The sequence below is a fragment of the Bombus fervidus genome, chromosome 6 (assembly GCF_041682495.2).
Source record: "Bombus fervidus isolate BK054 chromosome 6, iyBomFerv1, whole genome shotgun sequence".
In the NCBI taxonomy this organism is placed as follows: Eukaryota; Metazoa; Arthropoda; class Insecta; order Hymenoptera; family Apidae; genus Bombus; species Bombus fervidus.
Genome location: NC_091522.1, coordinates 13,483,221 through 13,496,433, shown reverse-complemented (window position 1 = coordinate 13,496,433; position 13,213 = coordinate 13,483,221). Strand labels below are relative to the sequence as shown.

Below are 13,213 nucleotides of genomic sequence, written 5' to 3'. Positions count from 1 at the left end.
AATTATTACGATGTGTAACTTCGCCGTATTTCGATAATAATGAATAATCGCAAAAACTAGCTTACAAACATTTTGTTTACAAGTTCATCTGTCACAAGTACAGTAAAAATGTACGTACCTTGTAATCGATATATTACAAGAAATATGTTTATATTTACATACAATCTAAATAGAGGTAAATTGGAGTTAGAGTCACATATTTTTGCAACTTACGCAGATACATATGGATAAGCTGATAAATCATTTCTGTAGTATGACGTTACGAAGAAATTAAGTCGCTGTATTTGTGAGCTTGCAACAAATTATCTCATATAATATTTCAGTAAAAATAATAAATAAAACTTGGATATTCTATATTCTATTATTCACTAATATATGCGAATTCTAAGATAGATAATAATAATAATAACAATAAAGATAATAAAAGAACAATTAAGTAAATATCTTGAAACGTGGGCAATTAACAGTCTTAGCTTTTAACCCGATTAAATTATAACTTAGTGTTAGAAAAAATACTACGATTTCCAAGTAACGTTGGCTTTTTAAAAAATATAATACGTTGAAATGCATTGTTCCATTCCGAATATAATACGTTTATCATATAAATGCAAGAAGCCGAATTTTCGTCATTAAAAGACATGTAGCGCATAGAAAATCGAAAATAATCATAATTTAAGGCCACAAAATTTTTGTCGTAATAATAATATTTATTATCTAATGGGACGTATCTGTTTACAATAAAATAAGCTGTACAAATAGGATGGAATGTTTCATTAGCTTTAAATGCTAGATATTTGTTTAGAATACTTGTTACTTTTTTGAAATAGCTATTATTGTACAAAGTAGGCATTTACAAGTTTGATCACGATATCTTCAAATAATCAATTTCATAGATAGTATACCATTTTTAACGAAAGAATAGACTATGTCCACTTTTTCGTAAATTGCTAAAATATATAAATAAATTTCGCTGCTTAAGCAAATTTGATGTATATATTCTTTTATCTTATTTAATGGTATATACAATGAGCTAAGCATAATATGCTTTCCATCGTCAGTTCTTAGAAGAACACACAAGAAGAACGTTGTCCAATACGAAAAATTTTCCATTTGTTATACAAATAAACTATGTAACAGATACGTCTGTTCCAAAAAAATAATTTGTTTTTAATTATATCTATATTAAATTAAATAATATCTTTTACCATAAATTTATAAATCGATCGAAAATGAAACAGATTACGTATTTCACACTGTCTGTTATTCTTCTTGCTACATCTTCTAATAGTATAATTGATTTTCCAAAACTTCCTGTTTATACATTTTTGCGACTATGTATATGTCTTCAAGAAACAAAATTTTCTAGCCTTTGTTACTACGATAGAAAATCCTTAAAAAGATTTCTAAACGTGCTTAATACGTGAGTCTTTAAATTTCTTTACATAAAAACAAAATGTGAAATTATTACATTTACAATTTCAAACAAATTATTGATTAAAAAAATAGTGTTTAATTTCGTGGAAAAATTAGAAATCGTCATTGAAAGGGATCTCGTTTTAATAAATTGTGTTATAAAATTAGACCAAAAAAATACGTATATGTGTATAATATTAAAATTCAAATCAATATTACACAACAATTCATCGTAAATTATAGCGTCATTGTATACAATATAATTTGACAGATGTTCATTTAACTTGAATATAACTGAAATTCGATATATTTGAAAATCGTACTAAATCCTACGTGACAAAATTTAAAACTTTTTTTATCGTCCATTATATATTTTAATATAATTTGACTTTTTAAATATGTAAACTCATATTATTTATAAATTCCTTTAACGAGGCATTTTATCAACAAATTGAGATAAGTAATTAATATATAGATTATTATCTCTTATCTTAAGTTATTTACAATTAATACCAGATTAATGTTTTTATCGCAGCAAATAAAATTTTCCCAAAGAACTCTTTTAAAGTGTAGTAACCATCAAAATATGGAATTACATTTAGAACGTGAATGAGTTAATAAATTGTAATTCATCAATTACTGAAATTGCATTTGAGATTACTATCAATTTTTTTCCTTCTGTTTGTTAAATGTAGCCTATAATTTCTAAAGTGCATCATGCGTAAAATTTTTTCGAATTATTCGTAGAGGTTAAGTAATATCTAAACGTACTTTTCATTGATTTGTCTTAATGTTGTAACTAGCAGTCAAAAGACACCTAAGTCTTCAGAGTGCAGAAAAATGTTTATCCTGTTAAATAGTTAATCATATTAGACAGTATACATGGTTGTGTATCTATATGTATGTATATATGTACATTATATTACAGATATCATCATGAAAAGGGGTATTTCGTGCTAATCCACTCCAGCAAAACCTTGAGAACCTTCAATTGCTTTTATCAATTTTTCTCTCAATTGTTGATAACTTTCGTATGGAGGGAGATCTATACGATTAAAACTGAAAAGGATACATAAATCATCAGATATAACTCTACACTTTCTTTGGTTTCTTTTTTCAAATTTTTCAAATGAGAAAGATTACTATAATTTTTAATCCATCTTACTTTAACAACAACGCATAAGATTAAACATTATGTTAAAATTTACATACCAGGTATGAGCTCTTGGATAATTTTCTGGTGTACCCCACTTCTCAATTGTAAATAATTGTGGACCATTGCTACCATAAAGTTCTTTAAAACCATTCATAGGTACTCGCGATGTACCAGTAACAAACTGTAAAAGTCTGGATCTCATTTCATTGCTAAATGAAAGTACCACACGCCAAAACCACTGAACAACGATGTGATTAGCGTGATAGTCTCCTTTGTACAATGTGTTTTGTTTCCAATCTCTTACATCAATATGTTGAATACCACACATTAATAATTCTAATTCATTTTCATCAAATATTTTTACTAGCGTTGGTGGTATAAGAGCATTAAATCCTTCTAAAAATGCATTCATTTGTTCTTGAACCCTTGATACAAAACGCCACTGTATAACTAAAGCTATATATTCATCTTTATTTTCGTCTGTTAATGGTATATTAGCACCATCTGGTTTAAGTTCTCTTTGAGACGTATGTCCAAAACTTTCTTCATCCACACAAAACGTAAGTTCCAATTCACTGGGATCATTTTCTTTAATCCACAATAATGAATTGTAATATTCTGAATCAACGCTTTCCATATCTTTCAAATCAATAGATTTACCTAACATCATTTTATAAAATGGACGAATGAAAAATGCTGTAAAAAAAAAAATAAATAGGAGCTCCTTTTATATTTTTTCTTAATGAAATGTTTTATATCTTCTGTATAATTGAAATAATTCTTACCATCCAACAGTTTACCATGATACACAGCCATACCTGCTATGCGACCAATAAATTTGAAATAATTTAAATGTTCTTCATTACATACCCCCGAAAATGGATTAATTTGCAAGGTATAGTTATCCCTACAAACATTTCAATTGTTATTATTTTTTGCATTTTATAGAATGCAAATGATTTTATACATAAATATACCTACGTAGCAGAATATTCAAATAATCCATAATAAGGATTAAACATTTCTTTAGACAATAGGAAAAACCATTCTCGAGCGAGACCTCCATAATCTAAACCAACTTCTCCTTCAAATTCAACCCATAATTTTGTTTTCAATATTTCTACTCTGTTGACAGAACTAATTATACGATACGAATCTTCTAGAATATTATTTCGACCAACTTTTATTTCAAATTTATTAGGAACATTACTCTGAAAAAAATATGGATGAAATATAAAAGAAATCAAATATGGATAAGTTTTGTACAATCATATACTTACAGGCTTTCTCAACTGAGATTTAAGATATTCGTATTTACGTTTATAATCTCGTGAATATGGTACAGCCTGTGAAAATATAGGAATATTAACAAATTAAATGAGTTATAACTTCATATATCACGATCTTTGGACTAGAAAGAGACTCATACCGGTCCAGCAATTTGAGGATTGGACATGCGAGGATCTTCCCATTGTGTTGTTCTTGTATCTGCAGAGCAAGAATAGGAAAACAAATATTGCATGATCAAAGCCAACATTTTCGAGTTTTACAAAATCTTGGTAGACATTCACATACTATGATCAATGAAAAATATTCGGCCATCTGTATGAACTCTTTCTTCCCAACCTTCAGGAAGAGGACCAAGCTGATCTAAATCACTTCTTGGTGTAGTAGAAGGAGCAATGTGATTAGGTATTGAACTTGGTCGCCCTGTTCGAGGGTCGATCCATGTTGTTGTCCTCGCAGTGTGATCAATGAAAAATACTCTACCATTCGGAGCTATTTGCATACCCCACCCAGGTGGTAATCCCTCGTCACTTGGCGCAGGAACCACAGGTTTCGGACTTTCGATCTAAACATCGAATCAGTAACAAGAATTAGGGTAAATAATTTTTATAGTATTCGCTGTTGTTATTTACAATAAAATGCTGTACTAACTTGTTCAGATGATCGTCTAGATCCAGCTGGACTGTCCACACTATCATCACTCTGCAAGTACAATAGCAATATATTTTCATACAACATATACATGAATATAATTTCAATCTATTATTTTACAAAGAAATTTATATGTTATACACTTTCAACATTTTATAATGTATCACAAATTTGTTATCATTTTTGCGTAATAAACAACAAAATTAATCAAAATAGTGCAATATGTCAATTACAGAAATACAATTTTTTTTAACACTAAGTGTACTTTTTAGAAAGAATGGTTAGTTTGTAACACCCAACTGCATGGTGAAGTTTTGTAATAAATGTTTTAAATTGTATTAGAACATAAAGTAATACAGACAGCAATGCACTACATGAAAAATATATATAATCTCTGTTTACAAATTATAGCCTTTATTTTCGTCAAATAAATGAACACATGTAAATAAAAACAGCTTATACAATCGAAAATAATCATATCTATGAATGAGTACCTGGTCTTCATATTCACTAAGGTAGCCGCGTTGATCAACAGAATGTCCAGAGTCTGACGAAGTATCCCCACTACCCCCTCCCCTATGATTCTCAATCTCATAATTTCTCGCATCCGAATCTTCACCATCCTCACGGAGAACTTCACCATCCTTACACACACATGCACAAAATTGCTACATACTGCATGCTAAATACTCTATTTGTTAGAAGGTTTTTATACTGTTTAGACATTTATATTCATATTTTTGTCTTTCAATAATTCATGCACATCTTGACAGTTAACAGTTATCTTTTAAAGCACATATCTATAGTTAAACAGAGTATGATGCATCTATATATGTTAAATGGGGTTACATAGGCGTTTGGTTATAAACTTTTTGTTAATTTACACAATTACAAAAAGATAACATACAAAACAAAAAATATATATAACAACAGTTTCTAATCTACTCCCACCTAAAGATATAAATATATTTTTATTATTTAAAAACATATTAAACGTAAACTTTGAGTTTTGTGCGTGTGTGTGTGTCTTTTTACACACAACAAGTCTACATAAATTCCAAATCTCAAAATAAAGTATAAGACATAATATTCTGTTATAATATAAAAATTTGGAAACAGATTCTAAGCTGGCTAGTTAATAAATTCATTTCATCTTTTTCTTTCTTTTACGGTATTTACATTAATTATACAACCACCAATATTACCTGATTGATTGAACTTCTGTGTCTATTTTCCTCGTCGGCACTAATGTGAAAACGACGTTGAAATTCAGTTACTGCAGTATTGAAATTTCGCTCAATAGTCATATTTCCACTAGGTGATGTAGTACTATAAATAAATTCCAATATTTCTGCATTATTATCTATACTTATTATGCAATAAATATGTTGAAGCAGATATATATATATATATATATCTGTTACATACGATTCTAATGGATGTTCCCATTGTGTAAATCTTGCTACATGATTGACATAATATGTTCGCCCATTTGCATCTTGTCTCTCTTCCCATCCTGGTGGTAAATGTCTGATAATCATGACCTAAAAGAACATTCAATTAAAGTATTAGTACTTTAAATTATTATTATTAATTATTAGTACTTTAAAGTATTAGTAGTATTAGAGTCATCTTTAATATTTGTAGTTTAAAGTACAGATGTAACTATGCATACCTCTGCAGCCTGTTCCACAGGACTATTATTTGCTGGTTGTACCATTTCCCAGCCTCCTGAGTCTGATGCAGTATCTCCATTATCATTGTCCACAGTTGATGAGTCAGAAATGTATGCATGATATACTTCCAAGGTGCCTTTTACTCTTGAACGCTGACTGGAATGATTACTAGCCATATCCTCGTAAGTTAATCATTTTGCATTTGCAAATGAAAGATACAAAAGAAATATATTAATGAACAAAACATGAAAATTCGTGATATGGAGCCAATAAATATAACTAGATGCAAAACTGACCCAAAACATATAACAGTGCATATAAAAATAAGAAAAATGAAAATTAATGAATAAAAGTAATGTATTTCAATTATTTTTATTGTGTATATAATATATAGTAGCTTGTAAAACCATATCTGTAGTTTGAGGCCAAATAATTTTAATAGGAAGCTAAACAGATTAAATTTTTAAAATATACAAAAATACACAGCTTCAAGCATATATTATAAAAATACTTACCTACGTGGTCGAAGTAAATAACGTCTAACAGGAATTGTACGACCTTCTTGTTCTTTAGGTAGATTAATCAATGTTAATTCTACCATACCAAGAAAATCATCCCTTGTCAATCTATTCTCATCAAAAACTTGTAACACCAATTTATGATCAACAGGTTTAACCTAACAATAAAGAATATATATTTCCATTAACATATTGAATTTATCTTGACATTAAATTATAATATATCATACTTACTCTAAATATAAATTCTTCTTCCCAGACAGGATTCAATGTCTTTTTTTTAGTTTTTGTAAGTGCAGAATCTATTGTCTGGTCTCCATTTAGAGTATTTAAATCAATACGCACATAAGGATCGCTTGCACCAAAGATGTCCTTTTTTGCTAATTGGTGGCCAGCGATCACTTTTAATCTCAGCTTCCGGGTAGCTTCATCTCTCTATACACAATATCAAAAAACAAAACAAAAACATTAACGCTAGGTTCTCAAAATGTTAAATAGAAAAAAGTTAAACTTGTCATGTCTTTTGTTTCTATTAATAACTATGATAAAAATTTTCTGGTTAATTTTATATAGTTTATATAATAAACAAACAATTAACTATTTTATTTATATTTTACTTAATACATTAAATATAAGTATATACAAAATATAAAGCACTACGAAAATAAATAAAGTTATACATAAAAAATGAAAAGAATATGTTGTTTTTCAAGTTTAATGTAGATGGGTAATAAAATATAAAAATATTAATATTGATGCATTTTATCAATTTATTGATTGTTTTTATTAAAAAAATATAAAGATGATTCGTACTACGATTATTAATAATATAAAAATTTTATTACTGACGCAATAATATTATTAATCATAAAATCAACAACTTTGTGGAAGTAACACCCTTTCTGAAGTCTATCAATCAAAAATCCAACCTGTACTTGTCAAACTGTCAAAATAGTTACGTACGGATTCTCCGTCAGCTCCAGACGTTGGATTATATCCATAAACATGTTCCTCTGCCATTAACGTTATGTATATTTGATTTATTCTTAATCGTTGATGGCTACTTCTTACAATTTTACTAGGTTCACAGTTTCTTATATGCCATCAAGAAACCTATTTTGTCTTAACCCCTCTCGGTTACTATTGCACGAACGAAACGGATATGACATACTCGCGCTTAAAGATGGCTAACTTCCTTTTAAATATTCAAACGTGACTAAAATCCATCTCAGTCATTTCAAATAAAAAAAAAGAATCATTATTGTGTATATGTATATTTTACAAAGTATATTTTTCTTAATCTTTATCAATTTTATCAGTATTAGAACAAACAAAAATTCCAGAAAAGTAGATTATGAAACAATTTTAGATATCCTTGACACGAACAACTTCTAATGCGCCTGCGAAAATCTCTCAAAATTTTTCTAAATAGACGTCTTTCGATATTAAATGTAGAAAGCTGAACGGCGTAACCGAAATTGTAAGAATTTAGTTTTTCATCGAAAAATTATTACCTTTCAACGCTACCAATACGTTTTAATGATTGATGCGCATAAAAAGTGACTCACGTGTTTTCTAGTATATCTGTTTTATTTTTTTTTTTTTTTTACGGTTTCTTGAGTATCAAAGTATTGTTTTAATATCAGAGGGTCTTTGTATTGACATTAATAAGGATATTAAAATAAAATGTACGATAATAAGCTATATTTTTCAGTTGAATTTTCAATTTAATATCATGAGATATGATAAGAATGAATAATTTCTAAGTTATTATCTCTTAAAATAATGCATTGTGCAAATATCACATATACAAGGAAATATGATTATTTACATACTGCAGGTTCTGTCAATGAAAAGCGTCCTGGTCTTCTGTTAGCTTGCAATGCCCTAGATGCAGAACGATGCTGAGAATTCCAAGTATAAGCACGAGTTCTTTGAGGAGGTGATTCAACACCATCATACATTGGGTAGGTCAAAGTACCAGGCATCTTGTGTTCTTAATCTTTTAATAATAGTTTTAACACATTAACACAAAGATTATTCACTATGATATTACATGTATTTTATTCTTTTTATATGTAATTTTATATAATTACATAAAGATAATATATTTGAAATATAAATGATTATTGCAACTGCTTTTCATAATCTTTAAAAAAAGAATTAAATTTCATTCGCATAACAAAACCTTTTGCAAGTTAACTGTAACATTTTAAAGTATTTCATATATGCTTTTAAGTGCCACTAAGCATAGTGTAGATCATATAAATAAATAAAATCTAATTGTTTCTATTTGTTATATAATAAATTTATAAAATAACATAATAATAAAAAATTAAATAAATAAACATACTAAATACTTGCATCTAAGATGAGTAATAACATTGATATTTAATATAAATGTATATTAATAAATACTGATAATAAATCTTATGTGAAATTATTACCAAAAAATGCAGAAAGAAGGTACACAAAGATGTAATATATGTGTATATATATACACATATATATACATTTAAATAGAAATTAACACTTTAATATAACACGTGCACATAATTCACCATTAACTGATTTCTGACTTATTTATATTTAAGCTACGAAAGACATAATGCGTGGTCGCCCATAACTGCAAAATCACTTATTTTCGATGCGAGCATTAAGTGTAAAAATCGTTTAAGATAAGGAATGCTTTAAATCATTAAAGTGATAACACGTATTTATTCAACATTCAACTACGAATTTAACCAATACATTGGAAACTTCATAAACGTATATACTGGTAATTACTCCATCAAATATTCTGTAATTAAATAAACAATTATGAAATTATAATGAATAAAAATTCATAACATATATTTATTACTATTTTGAACAATCGTTTGTTTCTAATAATTGTGGTGGTATCAGTTACTGCTCATACAGCAATAAAACATTTGATTATGTGTGATAATTTCAACTAATTTTCGTTCTTTTTATAGATATGGTGGCGCCTTTTGTTACCGTCCGAAACAACTAACCTTTATCTGTCGTTAAATAGAAAAATGAACATTTGTATCAAAGTCTGTTACTCGTAATATGTGACTACTTGACCCATGGAACTTAATATATGTATTTGAAATATTGTATACTAGACATGCATGTGTAAATATGTATACTATTATGTTAAATGTAACATTAAGGTAAAAATATTGCCAAATTTATATTATGCATACATATACATGTACTTACGTTGTCATAAATGTGTATTAAAATTTATTCTTGCATATTTTATAGGTTAATAGAATTTAGTTAGAGAATAAATGTTATACACTCATATCTGAATCTTAAAAACTGTTAAAATGTTGCGAAGACGGAATGTTAATATTAAAACTGTCAAAGAATTGGATGGATTTCCTAAAGTTCCTGAACTATATGTAGACAAAACTGCGGTTGGAGGAACATGTAAGTTTTTTGTTTTACTATTTACTGCTCTAATTATTAAATATATCTTACTTTTACAAGTATAGTTTTTATATTTACAGTCTCTATATTAACAATCTGCACTATTGCATATTTAATAATAGCTGAAACAAGTTATTATCTTGACAGCAGACTACAATTTAAATTTGAAACAGACACAGATATTGATGCAAAATTGAAAATAAATATTGATATCACTGTTGCTATGACATGTAGCCGTATTAGTGCTGATGTCTTAGATTCTACAAATCAAAATATGATTGGAAATGAATCATTAGAACAAGAAGATACATGGTGGGAATTGACACAAGAGCAAAGATCTCACTTTAAAGCTTTAAAAGATGTGAATTCTTATCTAAGAGAGGAATACCATGCAATTCATGAATTATTATGGAAATCTAATCAAGTTATTTTATATAGTGAAATGCCAAAACGGTATATAAAGCATATTATTATACCCATAATTGATACATATTATATAGATATATCAATACATTTTGCAGGACCCATCAACCTAGTTATCCACCAAATTCATGTCGCATTCATGGCAGTTTAAATGTTAACAAGGTTGCTGGAAATTTTCATATAACAGCTGGAAAATCATTATCATTTCCTATGGGACATATACATATTTTAACTTTCATGACGGACAAAGACTATAACTTTACTCATAGGATAAATAAATTTTCATTTGGAGGACCTAGTCCAGGTATTATTCACCCATTAGAAGGGGATGAAAAAATTGCTGACAACAGTAAGTTTGTATGAAATGTAAATATAAGTATTATAATATTTATAATTTATTTGAAACAAAATATATTTTAGATATGATTTTATATCAGTATTTTGTGGAAGTGGTTCCCACAGATATACAGACTCTACTGAGCACTTCCAAAACTTACCAGTATAGCGTAAAAGATCATCAAAGACCAATTGATCACCAAAAAGGATCTCATGGAAGTCCAGGAATCTTTTTTAAATATGATATGAGTGCTCTTAAAATAAAAGTTACTCAACAACGTGATACAGTGAGTCAATTTTTAGTGAAATTATGTGCCACTGTTGGAGGTATTTTTGTTACAAGCGGTAAATATCAATTTACTTGAATTATTTTGTGCTGTTGAAGATATTTTTTACAGAGAAAATTTTGTAGGTATGGTAAAAAGTATTGTACAAAGTTTTTGGTATTTGTATTGCAAATTTTTTTCAACTGAAGAAAACAAAAATGACCAAAAGTATCCCATTCCACCTACTACCTCAAGCTACCAATCTTTTGACACAGCAAATCTTGTGAATATTTCAATTCCAGAAAATATGGATATTGTGTTTAAACCTCAATAAAGGTAATCTTTTAATTTGACATTGAAATAATTTTTAAATAGACAAAGCTAATAATCAATAAATGTGTAAGTGTTCTGTATATACCAATAAAATTAATAGCAATTTTATATTTATCAGCCATGTATGTTAAATGTTAAATTAAGTGTATGAAAATATGGATATTGTGTTTAAACCTCAATAAAGGTAATCTTTTAATTTGACATTGAAATAATTTTTAAATAGACAAAGCTAATAATCAATAAATGTGTAAGTGTTCTGTATATACCAATAAAATTAATAGCAATTTTATATTTATCAGCCATGTATGTTAAATGTTAAATTAAGTGTATGAAAATATGGATATTGTGTTTAAACCTCAATAAAGGTAATCTTTTAATTTGACATTGAAATAATTTTTAAATAGACAAAGCTAATAATCAATAAATGTGTAAGTGTTCTGTATATACCAATAAAATTAATAGCAATTTTATATTTATCAGCCATGTATGTTAAATGTTAAATTAAGTGTATGAAAATATGGATATTGTGTTTAAACCTCAATAAAGGTAATCTTTTAATTTGACATTGAAATAATTTTTAAATACACAAAGCTAATAATCAATAAATATGTAACTGTTCTGTATATACCAATAAAATTAATAGCAATTTTATATTTATCAGCCGTGTATGTTAAATGTTAAATTAAGTGTATGAAAATATGGATATTGTGTTTAAACCTCAATAAAGGTAATCTTTTAATTTGACATTGAAATAATTTTTAAATAGACAAAGCTAATAATCAATAAATGTGTAAGTGTTCTGTATATACCAATAAAATTAATAGCAATTTTATATTTATCAGCCATGTATGTTAAATGTTAAATTAAGTGTATGAAAATATGGATATTGTGTTTAAACCTCAATAAAGGTAATCTTTTAATTTGACATTGAAATAATTTTTAAATAGACAAAGCTAATAATCAATAAATGTGTAAGTGTTCTGTATATACCAATAAAATTAATAGCAATTTTATATTTATCAGCCATGTATGTTAAATGTTAAATTAAGTGTATGAAAATATGGATATTGTGTTTAAACCTCAATAAAGGTAATCTTTTAATTTGACATTGAAATAATTTTTAAATAGACAAAGCTAATAATCAATAAATGTGTAAGTGTTCTGTATATACCAATAAAATTAATAGCAATTTTATATTTATCAGCCATGTATGTTAAATGTTAAATTAAGTGTATGAAAATATGGATATTGTGTTTAAACCTCAATAAAGGTAATCTTTTAATTTGACATTGAAATAATTTTTAAATACACAAAGCTAATAATCAATAAATATGTAACTGTTCTGTATATACCAATAAAATTAATAGCAATTTTATATTTATCAGCCGTGTATGTTAAATGTTAAATTAAGTGTATGAAAATATGGATATTGTGTTTAAACCTCAATAAAGGTAATCTTTTAATTTGACATTGAAATAATTTTTAAATACACAAAGCTAATAATCAATAAATATGTAACTGTTCTGTATATACCAATAAAATTAATAGCAATTTTATATTTATCAGCCGTGTCTTTTCTTCTTAATTTTTTAACACTGCGAATAGCAACTCTATTATTGTATATTGCAATGTTAATTTGCAAACACCAAGCGTTTCATACGTATGCGCCTTTATGTTTACAATATTAAACAAGGATGGTGATAAATGGGAGGA

General features: G+C 27.3%; 2 protein-coding genes across 7 annotated transcripts; one reads left to right on the top strand and one right to left on the bottom strand.

The window, feature by feature from the left end:
- Positions 1-214: 214 nt before the first annotated feature.
- Positions 215-9,308, bottom strand: Nedd4 (E3 ubiquitin-protein ligase Nedd4). Of its 5 annotated transcripts, none has more exons than XM_072006182.1 (17): positions 9,149-9,308; positions 8,537-8,703; positions 6,936-7,136; positions 6,699-6,859; positions 6,183-6,351; positions 5,936-6,051; positions 5,713-5,836; positions 5,002-5,151; positions 4,508-4,558; positions 4,145-4,421; positions 3,999-4,057; positions 3,850-3,915; positions 3,551-3,780; positions 3,355-3,476; positions 2,626-3,265; positions 2,340-2,472; positions 215-2,262 (listed from the first exon to the last, which is right to left on the bottom strand). In XM_072006182.1, the coding sequence occupies exons 2-16, from the start codon at positions 8,687-8,689 to the stop codon at positions 2,370-2,372; spliced, it is 2,622 nt and encodes an 873-aa protein (XP_071862283.1). In that variant the 5' UTR covers positions 8,690-8,703; positions 9,149-9,308; the 3' UTR covers positions 215-2,262; positions 2,340-2,369. The 5 variants fall into 5 exon arrangements, with proteins under 5 accessions (XP_071862283.1, XP_071862282.1, XP_071862281.1 ...); XM_072006181.1 differs by having other exon boundaries at positions 2,330-2,472; positions 9,149-9,307; XM_072006180.1 differs by having other exon boundaries at positions 215-2,472; positions 9,149-9,307.
- LOC139988593 (endoplasmic reticulum-Golgi intermediate compartment protein 2) lies at positions 8,542-11,614 on the top strand. Of its 2 annotated transcripts, none has more exons than XM_072006218.1 (7): positions 8,542-8,668; positions 9,680-9,880; positions 9,975-10,142; positions 10,223-10,595; positions 10,664-10,914; positions 10,986-11,246; positions 11,314-11,614. In XM_072006218.1, exons 3-7 carry the CDS (start codon positions 10,040-10,042, stop codon positions 11,499-11,501), a joined length of 1,176 nt encoding a protein of 391 aa, XP_071862319.1. In that variant the 5' UTR covers positions 8,542-8,668; positions 9,680-9,880; positions 9,975-10,039; the 3' UTR covers positions 11,502-11,614. The 2 variants fall into 2 exon arrangements, with proteins under 2 accessions (XP_071862319.1, XP_071862320.1); XM_072006219.1 differs by lacking the exon at positions 8,542-8,668 and adding an exon at positions 9,368-9,480.
- Positions 11,615-13,213: the final 1,599 nt, after the last annotated feature.